The following is a 22,455-nucleotide window of genomic DNA, read 5'->3' on the forward strand; positions in this document are numbered from 1 at the left end:
ATTCTATTCCCTGGGAAGCATCAAAAAGGTAGTCAAGAGATACTGGCTGCTGCAGGAATAAAAATAATCATGTCTTGAGAGGATTCAGTTGACACTCTGAATCATTATATGCTTTTATAGGTCAAACCTTGCCACTTCCCTCCCCCCCAAGTAATTATTCCCAGTTATGGTTTTAACCGTAAACTGCAGCCAGTTTTAAACACTTCAGCTAAGATATGAGATATAAAGGCAAGGGAGGGCTAGTTTTTGCTTTTATAAAAGAAAAAGAAAAAAGCTCAGATAGCTATCATGCAAAGTTTGCATTTTATTTTCTGTTTCGTCCCTTGGTCATTTCTAGTTGTTATTAAAAAGCATTTGGACAATGACAGAATGGTCAGGTGATTTTTTTCTCCTTGTGTAGCTCTTGACAATGAGCAGTCCATGTGGCTGGGCCAGGCTGCTCTCTGTGGTGTGGTCACAGCTGCCTGTCAAACAGAACTGCAAGGAGTACGTATGAGAGCCATGAATGTGACCTGAAAATTCTTAGCCCCGTCATTCATGCATGGGGAGCATGCCACGTGATTCTGGGGCCAGGTCACGTTAGGGAAAGAAGTGCAGGAGAGGAGAGGCCTTGGAAAGGAAACAGCCAGAAGCACTACATGCTGTGAGTATTGGGAGCAGGTGAGACTCGGGAGCCCTGGAATCATGAGAATGGGTATAGGAATAGGTACAATTTCAGAAAAATTTGTAATGGAAACTTAGGAACTCAGTTTTCTCTAGGAAGGCTTTCTGCCTAAGTGGTTACTCTTAAAGACAGTTTCAGTGCTTTCCCCACCCCACATGGCAAGAGAAGTTCTCAGCCTCTCTCTGATATGTGAGAGAGGAAGTCCTAACAGACATGCACAGAGGTCTTGGGAAGACAGGAGAGAAACAGAGAGGATAAAGGGGCCCTGAGGGAGTGGAACCTCACCTTTTGCCCCTGAAGTCCCAATGTGCTGTGCCACATCATAAAAAAGTGATCCTTGCATCTGAAATAAACCTTTTCTTTAATCCTTCCACTGCGTTGGCATGCTTGGGAAGAATACCTACCTATGTTTTATCTTACAGGGGGCATAGAGGAAAACATGAATCAGAAAAACAGTAGTGAGAAAAAAGAGAAACTGGAGAGAGCAGGGCTAGAAGATGGTGAAATAAATAAATCCCTTAGCAAACATGCCAGCAAACCAAGATGTGCTGCAAGACCCTTCAAACAGTCTCACCTAGCTGTGGCACAGCAAAACCCAACAGTCAGTGAAACCAGGTATCTGTTAGGTAAGGGGAAGGAGAGTTGGTATGAGACATTCAGCCCAGGAGCTTTTGCTAACTACTCAAAACATGAAACTATAATGGAGTGGAATAGTACTTATTTGAATAGGCTTACTGCCATGTGGCATGTTTATAACCCATATTTATAGTAAAAATATCAGTGAAATACTAGACAAAGGCTGTTTAAAACCTGTGGCTCTTTGACCTGGAACATTTTATTTTCTTGTCCTTGGCAAGGCTTGCTGAAGGCTCTACCATGCCTTGGATAGACAGTTGTTGTCCTGCCTCACCTGTGCACAGAGAGAAGGGCAGAGAGGTATGGATGTCACTTTTCCTCAGGGCTTCCCAAGTCGTTGGCACTGTCATGAAAGAAGCCTGGTATCCTGACTCGGTGGCATTGTTGCACAGACACCACATCAAGTTGCCTTGTCTGTTATTTTTTGTATGGCTGCAAAATGCAAAGTCTTTAATCAGAATGGGGGAGTACTTGGATTGGGCACCATGCAAACCTAGATAAATGGGGAAGGTATTAATCTCTGTATGAACACGATTGAGCAAGTACATTGTGTTATTTGTTCCAGTGAGTTGTATAATCCTGCTTCCCAGTCATCCAAATAGGATTTAGCATTGTCAACATGTTTTTCTTAATAGGATGATGCTATGAACTCATGTCTATGCAAGACTGGAAAGCCAGATTACATGCCTCAGGAGACTATATACTGGTTTTAGCTGTTAGTGAAATATGGTTTTTTCAATGAATAGGACACAGACTTGAGGTCACCTTAGAGGGGAATTACCAAGATGTGGCATACCCCATGCAAGACCCCTCACAAACTTCGGAGGAGACAACCATTTAGTGCAGCAAATAAGCATCTTGGTTTCTTTAAAAAAAAGTTTCAGCTGTTTCTTGTCCAAAATAAATAGTATTTTAAGACTATCAAAAACTCTGTAACCCTTCTGTTAATTCAGAAATGTGCAATACTAAATACAGCTGAATGCATCTCCCCCTTCAAAAAAACCCCTCATTAGTAAATGCTGTTTTGCCAGGTTTCAGGTATTATTCTGTGATGTTACTAATGTGATGTCCTGCAATTACACCACTTCAGAGGAGGCGTAGTTGCTTCTTATTAGCAAAAAATTTGCAGCACATTGTAAGTTCTAGTCTATTGTTCAAATAGCAGTGTAAGGGGGCCCTGGGCTAATCATGAGCCAGTTGTGCATTTTGTCAGGAATAAGTCAGTATTAATCAAAGTATCATCACACTACCAGAAGTCATATTTCAACAGCCCTCCTGAAGCTTTTCCAGCCCTCTAGAATTACATATTTGAGGAGTCTCTGCAGCTGTACCCATGCGGGAAGGAGCAGAGCACAGACCTCTGCTGGCCTCCCTGGTAGTATTGACATGTGCTACCACATGTCAGACTTCCATAGGGCAAGGAAATTATGACAGAGCTGCATTTTCAATTCAAAAGAGCCATATGCAGCTGGCGGGATCTCAGTGGACCTCACTTTACGATATTTTGTGTGTGAGTCCTTAGTTTCAGCTAGAACTGCAGGGGCTATTATTTTTTAAACACTATCTACAAAGAGAAATGTGTTGTTGCACATCAAAATTCATATCCTTTTTCTCAGAGCTGTGTATGGAAGGAACGTGACAGGTAAAAGAGTTGAAAATTTTGATCATACATCATTCCTATTTGCATTGCTAAAAGTAAGATTCTGTCAAAAGCTGGAAAATCGTGAAATGCTTTGTATCATACATGAATATGGCCCTGTGGGCTTCTGTGGTCTTGGGTAACTCATTTCCCCTTCTTATCTCCGTGTTTTTTTATTATTATTTTACAATACATAATATATAATAAATTCCATATTAAATTGTGTAATATCCTATATAGCAATAATGCTTAAAAGAATAGGTGTTCTTATTTCTTCTCTCACTTGTATATTTTCAGGAAGATCAGAAGATCATAGAATCACGAATGGGTTGGATTGGAGGAGACCTTAAAGATCATCTAGTTCCAATCCCCCTATCATGGGTAGGGACACTTTCCAATAGACCAAGTTGCTCAGAGTCCCATCCAACTTGGCCTTGAACACTTTGGGGATGGGTCATCCACCACTTCTTTTGTCCCAGTCCCAAAAGACTAAGCCTGTTCTGTTCTTTTAGTGTGTGAGGGGCTAGCAGAAGTGTCACCGTACTCTTCTCAGCCTGAGTTTAACCAATACAGAAAGCAGACTTTCTTGACATTGCAGTCTGCACAGAACACAGTGGCAGCCTGACTTTGGTCACCCAACTCTTTGTATGCAGACTTGAATTCTCACTCGACTGCCTCAGCTCTTCTATTTTACCTACCTCAGCTTCTTTCTAGGATAAGGGAAAGAATGTGCAAGGGGTGGAAACAGAACATTGCCATGCTCTTTTATCCCTCCAATAGCTCATTACTTACTGTGTGAGTGATGGAATGGAGTCCTGGCTCACACTGATTTCAAATTCAGATGTGTGCTGAGCATGGAATCATCAAGAGCCAAATGTAAAAAGCAGTATGATTGCATTCTCTGTCTGCTACTTGGTATTAAGAGGAGGACACAGAATAGTTTTTATTGGTGAAAAGAAGAATGGAGAGTGATACTCTGTGACTTGATCATTGATTAAACTGGAAAGGGTTGTTTTTTTCATATTTGCATGTACAGACAAGGATCAACAGAAAAGAGACAGACTAATTCAAACCCTTGAAAAATATAAGAAGGATCTTGTATGGAGTCTTCCTGCCACACCATTCAACTCCAGAAGTGTTTCTCCAAGCCAGCAGAAGGTATGTGATACTCTAACAGGTAGTGCTGAGTTACGTGAGTAAGACCATTTTCCCCTTAATTAGCTGTACTCTGTGGTGCTGGGAAGTGCCTGTAACATAAGTTTCATGCAGGTTTATTCAATGTGGTTTTTTATAGTCTAGTGAAGCAGAGATAATATTTGACTCTCAGTCTTGCCAAGTGGCAGCTGTCCTCCCATGGCACTGCTGCAATCCCTTCATGGCCTACAATGACAGATACTCATGTTATGACTACGTGTACATGACTAAAATGTGTCCCTGCTCTGAAAGTGTCATGTGCACATGACACTCACAAGGCCAGAGTATTACGTGGGAGCCCAGGAAAAAACCTACATTGAGTGAATTTGCTGAAATGATTTGCTGTTTTGTGTGACAACATTCTTATTAGGATGATATCTGTACACAATATTTTCAAGAGAATGAAATCCCAATAATTTTTTTTTATTGCTACTGAATGCAATGCAATAACTTTACGTTGTTTTACAGTATCCTCTGAATTTCAGGATGTTACTTACTGATAAAAGCAAGACCCTGAAGTAGGTATTCCTAATTCTATGTATTCTACTAGATACCAGAAACTGTACAACCTTATACTAGTGAGAGTAGATCTTTCTTCACCAAATTCTACCAGTGGACCTCACCTCACCATACAATTCTTGCAAAACGTTTCATTCTGCCACAGGCCAGAGTTTCTCTGGGACAAAAATTCCTCAGAAGACTATATTTAGACTGGTTTACCACTAGATTACAAATTATACTGTTAATAAACAATGTCATCCAATTCAAATGTGCGTTATTTAGATTTGTAAAATCTTGCTCTCAGTGAGATAAATATCAAAATGGTAAGCCACAATTTCACCTAAGGTGTTTGTGAGGAAAACAGTGGCTCTATTTGACTTCAAACTCATGAGATGGAGCCATGCTCACACCTGCACAGGCACACACACACAGAGAATAGAAGATGCCATTGAAGAAGGACTGTGAGACAGACATTGAGTCATGAATTTCATAGATGGGAACACACAATGTGCAAGGCAGAAAAAAATGTCCTGTTCTCCCTCTGTGAGCCCTGACAATCAAAATGGGATTTCTGTAATTTCACAAGACTATTTGTCATTAGAAATCTCAACCTTGTAAAGAGGAGGAAAGGAAAAGAAACTAGGAAGAGGACTGGTTAACTAGCTCAAGCACAGTGGTAGGTTTTCTTTACTCCTAACTGCAGTTCCCAAAACAAAATAAATTGTTTAGACCACTTAAAACCAACTGATTCAGTTTGAAAACTGTTTCTTAAAATTCCTCCTGTATGAATTAATTTGTAGGAGACAGTCTTCAGTGAATTCTTTTGTGATTTTTTCTGTCAGTTTTATTCTTTAACTTACAGATGAGGTGGTCACTGTTGGAAAATGGTCACCCATATTTGACATCTGGTCGGAACAACTCTTCCGGAACAAAGAGAAAGCAGCCCCCCTCTGTATCATTTCAGAAGTTCTATTCAAGGACTCTGATGCCAGCTTCTGCTGCAAGAAGGTCTATCCCAAATAGTGCTCCATGTGCTTTGTCTCAGACTCCTGTTCACAACTCCAGCACAGACAGATCATCTGCTTCACTGCTTCTGCGATCTCGCATGCATTTGGGCAGTCGCAACATGAAGAAGGCATTTCAAAACTCTGTTCATAAAACATACTCTGGGGACCTCCTTGACAGACATTCAGCCTACTTTACAGAAAAGAAGCAGTGTTTTACCCCTCGGATCTTAAAGACATCACATCAATCTTTTCTTGTGAAGTATAGGTATTATAATCCTCCTTCAAGAAAAAGGAGCTCCTCCCCTAGCAGACCACCATTTAAATCATCAGACATCAATAACAAAAAGAAAAGCGAGTTGCACAGGTACTTATATCAGTGCTAAAAGTTAAGTAATTCTGCTTTCAAACACCTCATTTGAATCATAACTGTTTCTCACCATGCTTTTAATCTTTCAGATTTTTAGAAGATTCACATGTGACACCCCATTCTGTTCACTTCTCTCAGCAGCCAGTTGAGGTTAGTGTACTCAGTGTGTTACAAAGTAAAAAGAGTGAAGTATACTGTTCGTACACAAAAGTGTCCTGGTTATGTGGAATAAAATGGATAATGGATTCATTGGCTTTGGGGAATATATGTTAAGAGCAAAACCAAAAAATTAAATCATCTTATGAGAAGTGACTAAGATTGCAATTGAGAAACTTATCATGCAGGGCTAGATAGGGTCAACAGACACTGTGAATAAAATAGGAACAACTAGAATAACTGGGCTCTCTGATAAACACAAATGAGGCATTATGCAATATGAAAAACACTGTATCCCAACACAAATCTAATCTTCTGAAAGCAGAGCTCTTCCCTACTTGACTGACCTCTTACTTTTTGGTTGGTTTACAGCCTTTGAGTCCATACAAATAATAACTTGGAGCCCATAAATGTCCAGACAAAGTGCTATTCTCTCAGTCTGTGGTCACTACTGTAGTATTTGTACAAGACTTTGTCTGGAAGTGGTACTCCATTAGTCATCTGGATTTTTGAGATGAATGGTGCATTGATTTCATGAATTTAGTGCTCTTGAAAATAAGGGCTGCTTACAAGTAACTAAGGCAAGAGCTGAAGATAGAGAAATTTTGTATGATTCCTTGGCCTGCACACCCCTTTACAGAATCCATGTTGAATTTCTACGCAGTCCTGCCAAGGCACCACAGACATGATTTGTGATAGCCCTATGCTAGATAATACTATTTGATTCCTTGCTCGAAACCACGCAAACCTTCATTTAACAATATTATCAAGAGAAGCTCATATCCTCGTTTGATGAGCCACAGCAAAAGATAATTTTGATATCAATCTGATTTTCTAAGTCCTCTTTCAAAGATTAAAATGTATTTTGCATTTCCTTCTAACAAAAAAGTACGAAGTCCGCAAAGATTTTCGATTTTGTCAGAATTTCTTATTTCCTTCATAGCATTTGTATGATTTCTCTCAGATTGTACAAACTTATTTCCATTCCTGGAAATGGACAAGTTCATTCTCACATGAATGAATCTAATAATAATACTTGTTCATTATTTATGTGAGTGATTGACTCTCAAGACGTTTATTTCACATGAGCTGCCATGTGATGTTGTTGTGATTTTGATATGTTGTGAAATCAGATCATTTCCCCGGGTAGTCTGAATGGAAATACATAATGTTAATACAAAGATAATTAAACAAATTATCTACATTTACCTCCTTTTCCTTTTTGTGGTAGAACCATGAATTGTGGATTCAAAATTCTGAAATGCCACTTTTTTCAGGATTACAACTAGAAGAAAAGTAAGTTAAATATTTGTTTGTCACTTTTAACTGTTTCTAAGTTTCATATCAAAATATTAAATTAGGAGTTTGGTGGAAAATTGAAAACAAGGCATGAGAGCCAATTACCAATAGCTGTATGCAGTGAGTAGAGGGACTCTACTGGGAATGCGGGATTCAGTTACTTCCTTGGGAAATCAGAAAGTTGGAAGACCTTTTCTTAGTCATGCCACTCCTCTTACTGTAGGCAAAATAAATATGGTAAGGACAAATAATAAATAAACAATATTAATAGTAATTTATCTTCTAATACCTACAGTTTGCTAATTGGAACTATTTTTAACTGTTTATTCACAAAAGGCATAGATATTCTTGTTTAATGAAATTAATGGATTAAAGTAACTGGGAGTTGACCAATAGAGCTGTCAAAATTTGTCATTTTAAAACTTATAAACCTAACTAGTAAAAAAATGCAGACTAGTTAACAGATTCATCACTTTTGGATAGGTTGGCAAAACTCTTTATTTGAGCTAGTTTAATTACTCTAAAACTTCTGCTTCTTTGGATGGTATTGTAAACCTTACTTGCATTCAATATGTTAGAGAAAGGTGCTGACAACTTCTGTATTTGTATAGAGAAGAAGAGTATCTTCGCTTTCTTCAAGATCTCACTAATGATATTTTGATTAGAAGTTGTTATCACGGAGAGTAAGTGCTTTGCCTTTCATATTTATTCCTTTGAGTAACAAAATATTCAATCAGTGTAAAGAATTGATGGTTTTAATGAGAGAAAAGTGTAAAGACTTAGGCACCACCTTAAATACAGAGAACTACTACCCTGTGATGGAGAGCACAAATACTCTAACACTTCTATTAAATGTGGAAGAAGAAATTGGAATTATATACACGAAAGTCTGTCCCTAGCATCGTTCCTTCCAAACTGCGTGCACTTGGAATGGCAATATCCAACAACCTTAAAATCCTTAATATTTTAGTTACTTACAAGTATGGTAGGGATGGGAGGGGATGGAGCAGAAGTGAAAAGCTGGGATGCATTCTAAGTGATCTGAAAGACAGGCTGAGTAGTTATTTTTCATTTTAAAAGTTTACAGCCTTTGAACCATTGGATTTTTTGCACTGACGTTCCTCTTTTTTTTTCTTTTCAGGGCATTAGAAGATGTATTTCAAATGCACATTAAAAGTAAGAGGCATAACCTTGATGAGGTGAGCAAAAAATTTCTAGTATTAAATCTTCTGTCATCTCCAGTAGAAATGTTGTATATCAGTGCTGAGCAACAATTTATGGCAGATCTACTAGTACGCAATTTAATAAAAGGCAAGAAGAAACTCCCTCTGCAAAAGCATCAGTAAGGGTGTTTTTCCATGGAGCACTGGTAAAGAGAGATTTTTCTGTACATTTTTGTGTGTTACTCTAATAAGTTTTCTAAAAGACAGGTAATGTAGTTAGCATGTAGAATGGCTTTCATTACACTAAACCTGTTCATGAAGAATGCTTGTTGCTGCACTTTTTTGCTATGACTGCCGTTTTTTGGAGCAAGAGAGGCTTGCAGGCTGTGATCAAGTAAGAAGACCTTGTCTTTCAATAGCTTGTGTTTAGGAGTTTGGTCACCACTTAATACTCTAAGTCCAATATGAAGTCTCCCCATGTGATGCCTGCTGAGAACTATACACCTCAAAATGCTTATCTGAAGGTCTCCCATGCTGAGAGGGAAGAGGCCTGTGAAGGGGCAATAGGAAATGCCAGGCACAAATATACACACACAGTCTATCTCTCTCCTCTGCAAGTCTGGCATCTTATCTAGGATGAGTGGAAGCAACTTTGCTCCTTTTAATCCAGGGTTTAGAGCCCTCTCCTGAGAGTGGGGCTTATAACTGCTCTTTGAAAAAATTGTAAGGAACACACTGTTTTCCTTTTGAAAATCATTCACAGAGAAGGTGGCATTAGCGGTGTTGTCATTATCTTTATCTTTGCTATTATCCCAGATTGGTTGAAGCATTTGGCCATGAAATGGGGTAGGCAGCTTCCAATGCCTTCCCCAGACTGAGGAAACCCAAATCCAACACTCTACCTCCTGAGCAGATAACTCAGCTGGGCTTTTGAACTAATTCCTCTAGGTTAGATAGTAGGAGCAAAGTGGGAGACACCAGCACTGCAAACTGAGGTTGCAGCACTCATTTAAAAGGCACTGGGTTTTCTTCCTTCCCAATAACTGATGATATTCTTCTGATAACTGATTCCTTCTTCTTTAAAGTCTCTGTATTAAAGGAAGGAAAATGAAATAAAAACACTTTCCTAAGGGCCTGCAGCAGATCTGTGACCTCCACAGAGAGTGCGAGAGTTCAGTCACAGCCTTCCACTTGCATTGCCTGCCAGCTGCTTGTTGAGGGGTCCCTGCCCAGTGCACAGGGCTTGGGTCATGGGGCTCTTTCATCCAACACTTCCCCTATCTCCCACAGGGAGTAAGACTGCTAATTCTAGCCTTGAGAGGGATTTGATGCTCCAGTCCTCCTCTAGATCTGACTTTAAAGGCCTCTATACAAAAAGGCTTATCATTGAGTCTGATGACCCAAAGAATTCATGGTCAAGGGCTTGGACATGCACTCTAAAGCTCATATAACTTCAGCAGATTCAGATGGGAACATTTCTGAGGGACTGGAATAGTGTGGCTTTTAAATGAGCTACCTTTGCCTATTTGTTCCTGCAAATTTGTAAGCATTTAGTATTGTATTTTCTTTAACACTAGGTATGTGGGAGTTACACGCATGATTTGCACATTGAATAAATAACAATCAGAGGAATTATAAAATAATTAGAATGCAGAATGTTATTTTGTCTTTCAAAGTACTACAATTAGGGGAGAAATGGTGTTTTGGTAACTGTTTAGTTGCCGAACTGAATGACAGTCAGTAGGTGAAAAAGTGTTTGAGGAATGACCTGAGCTGCAATTTAAGTTGGTTTGTGGGAAAAAAATCAGCAGCTGCACCTCAGTTTGAGAGGATATGTAGTTTACATTTGACTAGAGGATGCTGAGCATATTTGTAAGGTCAACTGTTGCCTTAGAGATAGAGCTGAGAAACCTTTAATAGAAAATTGAAGGTACATGGTTCCTTCCAGAAGGAGGAGTTTGTAAACAGTAGCAGATTCTACTATGTCCTACTGCAAAATGTTTGATATCTAGGAATGTTCTGAACCTAAGTAGAGCTTAAGCCTGGTGTTTCCCCCTCTAAAAATACTAACTGAAGACTTTAAAGAAACTCGAAAAAGAGGAATAAAAGTAATTGGCCAATAATTGATTTAAAGATTTTTGCATGTTTAGCCATGCAATGATGAAAGGAAAAAGAACCAAACTGCCTCTCTGTATTAGAACACAGTACACAGGAGAAAGAATTGTTTTTTGAAAAGATTAAATGAGAAGTGTAAACATATCTTACACAGGAGAAGCTTGTGAGCAGTGACATTTATTAGAACAGGCATAGTTCCCACAAGAGAAGTAATGGAAGCTGAATTGCTTTCAGGCTTTTAAAAGTGAATTGGCCAGTGGATGGAAATTAATTCCACAGCGAGTGGACTTTTGTCCTACAAAAATATTTTTTCCCTTTTCATTTGTTGTCTTCAAACCAAACTCTTTTTGTTTACTATCACTGTTTTCTGGACCAGACAGACAAAATAACAAGATGGAAACATCTGTCAAGGTCTTTGCAGTGTCTTTTTTTACCCATCCTGGATACCTGCCAACTGGTTATTTGGGTACTTCCTTCTCTGGACTCTGCTCTTCTGTGTGCTTACTATCCAAAACCAACACACCCCTCTCCAAGTTCCTGCTGGCATTTGCTCCAGCACAGTGTCTGAGATCTGTTCCCTAAAAAAACCTCCACTTTGGTCTACTGCCAGTTTGTACATCATGAGGGTGCTTAAACCCATCCAAATGCATGGCTTGACCCACCATCCATGTTTGGCCCCACATCACAGCCAAGCAATCCTCACCACTTACTAGGGGATTCATGGCTTTAGTACCTGCAGTCTCTTCTCCAGCTTTGAGAAAGAGAATAGCACCATTGCTCTTCCAAGGAGAAGGTTACACACTCAATGGGATATTACATAGTGACTCAGGGAAAGAACAACGCAATTAATTGCCTAATTCTGTTAGGGGAAAAAATAGATAAATGCATAGCAAAGAAGTAGAGAGTGAAGAAAGAATATAGGATGGAGGAAAGAAAGACAATGCCTCAAAGATAAGAGCCTTTTTAAATGACTGACATCTTCACCTTAGATGCTGTTCTTTACATACCTGCACGGTATAATTATTGGTGTAAAGTGGGGCACAGAGGGCAGTTCTATCACTGGACTCCAACCTAAGGTAATTTTCAATCTGATTCATCAAGGAGTCAGAGGAGCAATTTTTAATTTTTTTTTTTTGCTTCAGAACATGCAATTTCAAATAGCATGTCCAGGAGAAAGCATGCACCAGTCCTTCCACCAAGATTTATTTCTCCTGTTTGCGCTGTTTCACTACCTCTGCAAGCTGCATTCAGTGGTCTACTTACAAATCTTCAGCTGAGGCTTCTTTTCACCTGCCCAGCCCTGGATGTTCAAACATTCTTTTATGTTTTAGAACTACAATTAATTAGCACACTAATTGAGGAACTGGAGAGTTTTTCTAACAAATTTTCACAGAGCAAAGAGGTTCCCCTCTTTCCTGTAGTACTGAAATGGTCTCCACTCAGGAAAACTTGTGAAAGTTGGGGGTTTTTTTATCTAACCACTTGCTCAAATCCAGCATCAGGTCATTTTATACCTTAGAAGTGCAAGGAGGACATTTCTGCTATAGAAACTGATCCATACTCAGATACAGTTCAAGAAGCCGTCAATTCAATGAAAAATATTTCCTTAAGAAGATAAAAAAATGTTGATTCTTTCTAAGAAGTACAGGTAAAAGAGTAGCTCTCGTAATCCAGGAAAGTGGAAAAAGTGTCCCTCCTGGACTTGAAATAGCCACTTAAATGGGTCTGTAAGTGAATAATTTCAGGAAATTGATGGGAAACTAAACAGTACCTGAAGGGGTGAGGGATCCAATACCCATCAGTCTTCCAGTGAGCAAACCGGTTCAACTAATTTATTTCCTGGAATTTTATCATGTAAAGCCAAAAGTTTCTGAAGACACAAAGTAGTATCTTACACTTGGTTTATGTGTTTGTTTTAGGAGGATCATAAAGTGTTCATGCTTAAAACAGTACAGTGTAACGACACCAAAAGTTTTATCTAAGGTGAGGGGAAGATGGAAGACAGCTGATAAATGACATCCAGCAGTGTTACCAAATATTTCAGGACAGGAACACAGAACAGCACAGGCAGCTGAACACCATAGTGGTGTGGAAGCTGAAAGGACATTTTATTTAACCAAACAAAATTATTTCCTTTGATTACTGTGTGAGTATAGCCTCAGTGATAAGACTTGGCAGGAAGTGTCATAGGGTCTTACATAGCCCTTAGTCGAAAGGTCTATTTTAACATTTCTAAGGCCAAAAAATCCTTTTTTGATGTGCCACACCCCAGCACTATCTTGAGTCACACTGAAGCAGGCACAGGAGAAAGCAACCTCTGCTTAATCCCTGGCACTATCTCCTACATGTTCTTTGCCCTTCCCTTCTTCAAGTGCCATATCCTTTCTACTTAGCCCATCATGTCTCGTGGGGCTGCTTTAGGAGGAGGTACATCAGAAACAAGTGTGGTTTGGGATGCTAATGCAATAATTAGTGGCTTAATCATCAAAGTGAATAAGCAACTTACCAACAGTCCCTTTCAGCTCTGTGCACTGCTACCATTTAAATACAGAATTTTGTAATGTACCGTAATTAGATACTGCACATGGGAAAGTCTTAAAAGTAAACCAGTAAAAATGAAAATGACTGCTCTGAGATGAGCACAGGACCCAAGTTTATTCTTCTCACAACAGAAAAGGTCAGTGATCTGGTATGTGGAAACTTTCTTCCAAACCAATACTAACCCATTGGCCCCATCACAGGCAGAAAGGGAAGTGTCCTGTGAAACAAGTTCTCTTCAGCATGGGTCTTAAAGTAGGAATCTTCTATTTTGGCAAAGCGACATGGCTAATATTTTTTAGAATTCCAGCATATTTTTTAGAATTCCAGTTTAATTTCAGTTTCTTAAAATTCTGCTGATTTTCAATTGGATGTACTAATTTCACTGCCTGCTCTGGCCGTATATACTGTGTAGCTCTCCCTGTTTCATATGCACATTCAGAGGTGTGCTTGCAGTGGCAAATACCCATTTCTTCAAGTACACAGGTATCTGCCTATGGAAACCAGAGTTTCCATACATGGAGACAACTGGAAAATTGGATGAGTATCATGTAAACATGGTCCATCTCACTACCGGTGAGATGTGTACAGTAGACTCTTCACATCTGCATAACTGACAGCTTTGATTACTTCAGCCACTAAACCCAAGCCTAACCCCAAACTATGATTTAGTTATATGTCACCAAGCTTCCAAATGAGATCTAGAGGGGAAACTTTCATAGTTACAACACAGTTAACTGATCGTTACAACACAGGATTGAATCTGCTGGCTCAGCACTGTGCAGGCCTGGCCACAAACTCTCACAGTCCTCACAGCCTTCCATAGCCTTGGCTGCTGTACTGGATTTTTCCCTTTTGTTGAAGGTTCACCTTAGCAGTCAACTCAGCAAAACAGAGCACAGAGATAAAAAATTACCTTATAATATTTACAAAGAGTAGTCTTGGGAATAGGTTTTAGTAACTTTTGTATTAGTCCAGAAATTATTGTAATAATCCTTTTAGAGCCATAGAATAGGTTTTAAAGTTGCTCTTTTCATTATTCTTGGGTATTTCTTAATGTCTATCATGGCCATAAACTTCTCAAAAGAATAAGATACTGAAGATTGCAAATCTTATCAGTCAGTTTGACACATGTGCACAGAGGAATCCATTGGATCCCTGTCACAAGGAGTTTGTATTGCTCCGTATTTTCTGAACACTGATATGTTGAGCTACAAAAGTGATTTCTTTTGAAGCACTGGACATTATGTGTTTCCAGCTCATGGAGAGTGTACATTGTCTTTAATAAGTTTCAACAAGAGCAACTAATTTTCTGTTAAAGTGCTTAAGATTGAATGGCCATTGTAATGATCTTCAAATTGAACCAGAGTTTTAAAATTTTCCCAGTAAGTTCCTCAGAGTCTGCCCGCCCTTTTTCCTCTATGACAGCTTCTAGACTCCATTCCATGTCATGAATACCCACAGGTCTTCTTCTACAGAACAAAAAGGCCGTCATGATTATCATCTCCTAATAAAGCAAAGTTGAGTGAGGATGCTCTAGCAATCCTAATTAAATAATCCATAATTCATTTTCCATTCGATTCATTCTTACGGTAATATTAATAATTTTCTCAGTCTTGAGTAAGTCAAGGCACTTGGTCAGGCACTCTCAGTGCATTCTGCAATCATCTACCACTGAGAATATAGTCATGTGTTTTTCAAGTTAGGTGAACTGTTTGCCTGCTTACTTAACTATCTGCAATCCCAACTATGGACTGCAGATTTCATCACCATTTTCCTTTTTCCCATTATGATTACACTGGATCACTCATGTATTTAGCTACAATTGTCTTGGCTCTTTTAAAGACTGAAATACAAAACCACACAGTGTCGCAGAAAAACATGGAAAAAAGGCCTATTTTGCTCCAATGAATTCTGGATGTTCAAGTTGGTGTCTTACCTCTGAGGAACCTGTGTACATAGTAGGTATAACCTTGGACTACATGCAGTCCTAAGCTTTAATGTGGCAGTCTTCCACATTATTCTTACAAAGAGAAGGTAAATTTGCTGCTGCTTTATGCAGTGTGTTTCGTGGAGCTCTGCTCCAGCGTAGTTTACTGGAGTCCACCTCTTCTGCAGTCTTACCTCTGTGTTTCTTTCCAGAATGGGATTTTCCAGGAGGGTTTAGCTAAAAGAGAGATAATCTGAACTGCAAAATTTCTTGCAGAGGAAAAAGAAAGTCTCTCAGACTACTTGAGTGAGTTAGAGGAAATAAATGAATGAGATAGTGGGGACAAAAGTGAAACACCTACTTAACTGAAACCTCATTTCAGCCGTTTTCTCCAGTTAATTAAGTATTGAGGAAAATGGATGCAGAAAGCACATTTTAAAGCAATCAAGTACTGCCAGAAATCAAACCAGCAATTTGAAAAGAGAACAACACTGCTCTCTGGCATCTGACAAAATAAGATATTTGACAGGGAACAATATGTGCAGTACTGGTTAATTGGGAGGCGAGGAGAAGAATAATCATAGCTGCATTACTGAATTTATAGAAGTATCTCCAGTGTACCACAGGGACAATGTGAATTTGTGGAATCCTCCTGCCTGCTACAGCAAGCCAGCAATCTCTTACATTCCCATCAACATTTTTTCAATGTACCCTAGACAGCAATGCAGAAATAGCAACTGTGGTGGCTGAAACCAGGAGAACTGCCTTTAAAATGACTGCAAAATCCCCCGCTTTTCTCTGCTGACGAAGAGGTATGGGGTAAGAAACAAGTGGAGAAAAAAATCTTCATTAATGCTTGTTCTCCTTTGCTAGCCTTCATCAGAGCAGGGAACAACCTTTTAACAGTTATCTGGCTATGGAATATAGCTATTCCAGCACCAGTCCTACAACAGGTTAGGTTGACTGTGTGTATCAGGATTAGAGCAAAGAAAAGACTATTTTCCCCAGTTTTTAGTTCTAAGCTGTAGCCAAACACAATGTGAACTCAATCTGCCAACTAACCTACATTCTAGAAGCTCTGGCAGAGCATTTAAGGCTATATTGTCTTCCCTGCGGTTGGTTCACTGACCTTTCATTTTTTCCCATGTCATTTTAGCACATTAAAATGATGATTACAACACAAGCATGCTGCTTTGTCAAAGAAGTTAGCAAAGGGGATTGAGACACCTGAACAAATAATTTAGTACCCTTCCTACACATACTGGCAACACTGTGTAAGGGGATGTGCAGTTAATGGGACATTGTTATTTAGACTCTTTCATATAAGCCAATATTTTCATGGGTAGCTGCCTGTCTCAGTAGTAGATTTGTTGATCTGAAGATAATATGAAAAGCCAGACAAAAAACACTCATATAAAAAGAGAGGTAGAAGAGCAGCTAACCAAGTTAAATAAGCAGTTGAGCAAGTAGAAGATTCAGGAATACAAAACAGATTCTTTCCCTCTATAATTGCTCACAAGATATTGACAAGAAACAAAAATCCAAATGGTCATCTCCTTTACTACTTTTAGCCTCTATGATTGGAATCCAAGTTAATTAAGTTAATCTAAAATTAATTTAATCCAAACTATGCTCCCATCAGGAGAACTAAAATCTTCCATCCCTCAGTGCCAGGCAGTGCCTAAAGCCATGCATATCTTTAAATAGTGCTGAAAACAGAGTATTTTTCAACTTGGGGTCAAAAGAACACAGAACATTTCCCTTTCTCTATACTAAAAAAAAAAAGAAAAGAAAGAAATTGAAGTCCCCAAGCACAATTAATAATTTCCCACTTCCCTGTTTTGCCTCTAAAACAGAAAAAAACAGTAGTCTGATGTGGGTACACAGTCTTGATGAAAAGTCAGTCTTCTTTCACAAGATCAAGTGTATTTACACTGATTTTATGTGGTACTCAGCAGGCTGCCTAAATAAAGGAACCCTGAAACATCGCCTAGTAGAGAGCAGACTCTCACTAAGCTTTCATCTGTCTAATTTATGAAGCACAGTAGCAGAAAAGCAAAATACAGAAAGCTGTTGATTTTTTTGTTCACCCATCTATCATCAGAGCTTTCACTGAAGTGTTTCAACAGCTGAATTGTCAATAGAGATCATGATTTTTCTGCTGTTAAAAAAGCTTCCAGGCAGACAAATAAGACCATGCAAAAAGCTAAGCAGATTTAGCTATTTTATAGCAATATCCTGTTTTTCTGAGTTCCATAGTTTCTGAACTCTACACTGAAATAAGTGCTTACGTGTGCCTACAAGTGTGTCAAAGAACATGCACACGCACATATACATACAGAGATCATCTTCTGTCACAAGAAATATGCATAGACTAGTCTATATATAAAGCAAATTCACATTGCTTTTCAGTACTGCTATTGCAGTCTGCTTTCACCATAGTCCACCTTGCATTCAGTTGTCAACATCGTTAAGAAGTTCAAACAGCTGTTTTCAATTGTTGTTTTCTGCAAAAAATTACTGGCAGCCTTTTGTAATTTGTGGCTATTTAGGATAAGACAGCAAAAGCAGAGGGAGATGGAATCATTTTAAGGGTTAGACAGCTGAAATCTCAAATAGGAGGAACAAGGAAACTAGCTCTGGGACAAGTACAGAGTGTTCTCTGGCACCTGAGCCGTGGAGTGGCACTGCTTTCCCTACTGTACAGTGTTCAGATTGTCCACCACTGCGGACTGTTCACCATATCAACTGTAGGGTACATCAACAAAATTAGTAAGCTGGATAGCCAGAGTGTGATTCTTCTTTCAGCTCCATCTCTCCCTCCCACTGGCTGTCACTGGACTCTCAGACCCTTCTGAGTGGTCCTGCTGTGAGCCAGCAGACATTAGCGATGGCAGCACTGCACCCAAGGGTGAAACCGCAGTGCAGTGCAGAGCATCTGCTGGAAGCTGAGGCTTGAGAAAGTAGCACAGGACCATGTTCAACAAATGGCATTTGTCCTACAAATTTTTAAAAAATTTGTACAAACTCTACCCAAATGGTATTTAGATTGTGGCTATGCCACAGGAAGCACAGGGCTATCTGAGCCCTGCCACTGCTGTGTTGTTTCTGCACTCAAGGTTTGGAGAACTCCTGATTATCCCTGAGCCAAGAGGACTCCAGAAGTCGGGGTAGGACATGACCTGGGAACATTTTGAATTCTGACACGAGACAGAAGTTGGCCCTTAATAATAGTCATGGACAAGAAGTGGACAAACAAATCTCCTTTTATGTTTTTCTTTCATTACTAGGTAAAAATGACAAGAATAGTTCAAGGCCTGAAGAAAGAGCTGAACATCACAAACCAACCACACCTTTCCATCAGCTGTGAGGGCACATGGCAAAAGGACGCCAACATTCCTGCAATGTGCTTTTAACTCACAATTTTGGGCATTTCAGAGAGCATTCAAAATCAGCTGGGACAGCGAACTAGTTTTTACACCAATTACAATGTACACCTTGGGTAAACAGGAAAATGAAGAAGAGATCCACCTAATGCATCTGCCCGTGATGTAACACAGTATCACTATGGCAACGACCAGGTTAGCATGCTGAGAACAATACCAGAGCACCAAAGACATTTTTACAGGGGCTTTCACAATCAGAATAGAAAGCCAGATACAAGTGTCCTTTCATTCATTAGATAGTTGACAATCCCATGAGAAATCCTGATAAAGCTCTTGGATTTTTTTCCTCTGCATGCTTGATATACAAATAGGTTGGAAATTAAGTTTTCAATACAGCTTCCCTATGTGAATTGCAACCTGGAATCTCATCAGTTTGCAAGAGGATGTAGAATATTAAGTCCCACTTCCAAGAGATTTAGGCAATAATCTAAGATCTCTTTAAAATCTTAACCTATATTAGCTCATATGTCAAAAAGCTAAGACTAGCTAGTACCACAATACATACTAGTTACTGAAAAAAACCCAGGCATTACAATCTTTCAAAATGCAAACATTTCACACTTAATGAAATCTAAACACTTATAAAACACAAGTGCAGCCAAGTAGGAAAATATGTAACGACTAAAGCCTCAATCCTTTCTTTTACTGATAATAGTCTCTTCTTTCACTATAACATAGTTGTTTAAATTTGTCTGGTTAAGATTAGACAGCTTTCTAAAGATAGATGTTTTTTCCACACTCTTCTCCAAGTGGGACACTTTTCAAGGCATCAGATTAAAATAGAAAAACAATGATTGGGATAAATAAAACATACCAGTTTTGTTTGGGTTTATTCTGTTGTCAGCTACCAGTGGCTTTTCACTACCTTTAGACTTAATTTTTTTAAAAATTGCTAATTCCACAGATGATCCCTAAAGAAGTTCGCCACATAAAACCTGTCTGAAATAATTTAATTTTTACAAGCAGCTTTGTCAGTATCCTGACAGAAGATGAGGCAATAAAATGCATCCTTTAAGATGGGCCCCTTTCAGTCTCTCTGGAAGATGCCTCTAGGCATAGTGCCACAAGGATTGTTTTAATTACCTAATACTTAAGTTAAAAACAATTTGAGATGTTTAAGAAAAAGCCACAAGGTTTACTGATCCTACACCAACCATAGATAACCTTAGTTAGTAAAGGATAGCTCACATAAGATTTTGTTCTTTTGAACCATACAAAGTATTTTTGTTTGTCTGATTTGTTACTCATTTGATACAAATGCTGAATTTCTTTAAAGTTTTTTTCAGTTAGACTGATGAGTAGATTATTTGTACTCATAAACTGACTGTGTTCTAACATACAATGCTGCAAACAAGGCAGAATAATGGTGTGTATGTGTATGTAAAAAGAGAAAAATACTGCTTTGAGCATAAAATTAACTCACCTTCAAGTAGAAGGTCTCATCACAGAAGCAATTGTTACACTTTGAAAGTTCAACTTAAAACAAAGGTATTATCTTTTATTTAAAATTAAAGAATCCTTTTCAAGGAGTAGAAAACATTATTACCCGCTTTTGTTGAAAGGAGAAACATCTTTCTGACAGAATAACAACATGAAAGTGCCTCTCTGCTGTGCATCATGGAGTCTTAGGGCACTACTGCTCACGTAAAGGAGCTTAATTTTCCTAACACCTGGCCAGGGTAGGTGAGCATAAGAAATATGAATTATTAGAAAGTAATTTCTTGTTCAGTTGGATAATGACTGATGTAGTTGATGTCACTCTTCTATAGCATAAAATTGCTCTGTGCTACTGAGCAAGCCCAGTTAGACCTTTGAAATCCACAAGTAGAAGTTTACTGGGGTGAGCGTATTTGTAATGAATCATCCTAAATTCAAGTGCACTTTCATGAACTAGATGGAGTTATTTAAATGCTATTTCCAGGTAAGTTACTGTCTTTTGGTATCTCAAATATGATTTTTCTTAAATGTAAAGGAGCTAACTTAGGGCACTCTATGCAGATATTTCGTGACACCTGACCATTTTTCCAACACATCCACTCTCATTACATCAGGTACAAGCCTCCAGTGATTTCCATATAAAGTGACAGATTTGATGTTAAGCATTGTCAGGGTGAAGGGTGACCTGCAGAGAAGCAGCCGATGTTCATGGAACAAGCACAGATGTGTTGTTACAGTGTCCTTTCTGGCCAAGAACAAAGTACTCCCCCCCAGTTTGCAGAGGATTGCTGGCTGGCCAAGGGCCATTTTGCAGAAGTGAAGATTAATGTTGTAAGAACTTCAGCTATGGTCAAAGCCAGTACATACTGGGAAGTACAAAGATGGTTTGCCAGATGCTTGGTTTCAGGGAAAACAGACTTAGTTTCAAGGAATATTCTTTGGCTTTGTTTGGACCATGTCTCATCCCCCTTTGCATAATATTAGTCCATCAGGAACAAGAGATACCAAGACACAGCACACTAGACCTGTGCACTGGATGCATCTTACATCTGTTTTTATATTTTGACTTGCATTTAGAAATTATGTCACTGCTTCATTTTAAATCATCCAATGGTGTTTGCGTCATTTTTCCTGGAAGCTAATATTTTGAGAGATACTTAAATGAGTTTATTTTGCATTTGTAAATCAACCATTGGTACTCAGAAAGAATGACAACAATGGCAACATGTGGTCTGCTTTGTCCATGGTTTAATTTTTTAACAGATTTATAAAGAACTATTTACAGAAAATTCTACAATTATAATTCTACAATTATAGTTCATTACTATTTCACAAGTTTGATTGACTATTGGTATTAGTAAATATTCAAAAAGAAGCTTTACAGATCCCATATATCATTAATCATTGGATAAGAGAAAATGGTGCCTTCCATATAGTTCTGATATTTATTTTACAAACTGGTTTTTAATCATCAGTTATTCTCAGTTGTGATTAAGTCTACATAGATTTACTGCACCTTACAATTTTCTTTTTGCTCATCTTGCTCAGATAATCCTTGTTCATTTAGAGAATTTTTGGCTTTGTGCATCATATGACTCTCACTAGTATTATCAGAGAGAGGTTTTGTGGATTGTTTACACAGGCAAATTGGTGACCTTGAAGTAGAATTCTTAGGTGGAAAAGCTGTTACTGCTTGGGACTGCTGCTCATCATTTTCCTGTAACACAAACAAAAATATCATTGTTTACTGGTAATGGAAAACTATATTAGCTTTCTGCAGTGGGTCAAAAGACTTGCTGCAAAAGCCCAAATATTGGGGATTTGGAAAAAAACACAGACACTGAAAACAGAAAAAAAAACTTTAACGCATTTATCACTTTCAATATACATTACGGTGAGACTTGTTAACAGTTGTTTTGGTGTGGTGCAAGGTGGAATATCTGTTACACAGTTAGTAAGCTATTTGCTGGAAGCAGAAAAAAAGCTACCCCAGGAACAGACAGTACTTCTAATCTGTTTACTAAGGTACCTAGTATTGTGTACCAAGATCTGTATTTCAATTTTCTGTAAATACACTGCAAAAATAAAACATAGGCCTCGCTTTTTTGCTGACACCTGGACAGAAACCACTGCTTTCACATTTTAACTGATGTGCAGTCAAAGCAGTCAATTCACATAGAAAATTCACATAGAAAAGTGAATAAATTTGCGTATGAAAATGACAGGCACATTTTAAACACCTTGAGAAATTTGCAACAGTTTGAAACTGGATATTTAAAATGAAGTACATACAAGCACCTGTCAAAGAGAAGGAAACAAGGTTTATTTCACTTTTAAAATAAGAGACATCATTTACTGTATTA

General features: G+C 38.6%; 2 protein-coding genes across 3 annotated transcripts in view; one reads left to right on the plus strand and one right to left on the minus strand.

Moving 5' to 3' along the window:
- LOC113946426 (spermatogenesis-associated protein 7 homolog) overlaps positions 1–19,342 on the plus strand; it is a 31,465-nt gene extending 12,123 nt beyond the window's left edge. Inside the window, exons 4-10 of the mRNA XM_027641650.1 lie at positions 3,976–4,097; positions 5,497–6,005; positions 6,098–6,158; positions 7,396–7,460; positions 8,075–8,146; positions 8,605–8,662; positions 18,500–19,342. Of these exons, the coding sequence (XP_027497451.1) occupies positions 3,976–4,097; positions 5,497–6,005; positions 6,098–6,158; positions 7,396–7,460; positions 8,075–8,146; positions 8,605–8,662; positions 18,500–18,625 (1,013 nt within the window). The 3' untranslated portion in view covers positions 18,626–19,342. The remainder of the gene's footprint in view (positions 1–3,975; positions 4,098–5,496; positions 6,006–6,097; positions 6,159–7,395; positions 7,461–8,074; positions 8,147–8,604; positions 8,663–18,499) is intronic.
- Positions 3,776–22,455, minus strand: part of CENPF (centromere protein F) — a 57,734-nt gene continuing 39,054 nt past the window's right edge. The window contains exons 21-23 of one of the 2 annotated variants that reach the window (XM_027641649.1): positions 21,354–21,809; positions 6,512–6,517; positions 3,776–3,787 (exon numbers count right to left, since the gene is read on the minus strand). In XM_027641649.1, the coding sequence (XP_027497450.1) occupies positions 21,600–21,809 (210 nt within the window). In that variant the 3' untranslated portion in view covers positions 3,776–3,787; positions 6,512–6,517; positions 21,354–21,599. Of the gene's footprint in view, positions 3,788–6,511; positions 6,518–21,339; positions 21,810–22,455 lie in introns of those variants that run through there. The other variant, XM_027641648.1, reaches the window with a different exon arrangement.

The sequence above is a fragment of the Corapipo altera genome, unplaced genomic scaffold, assembly GCF_003945725.1.
Source record: "Corapipo altera isolate COAL_440 unplaced genomic scaffold, ASM394572v1 48b, whole genome shotgun sequence".
NCBI classification, from domain to species: Eukaryota; Metazoa; Chordata; class Aves; order Passeriformes; family Pipridae; genus Corapipo; species Corapipo altera.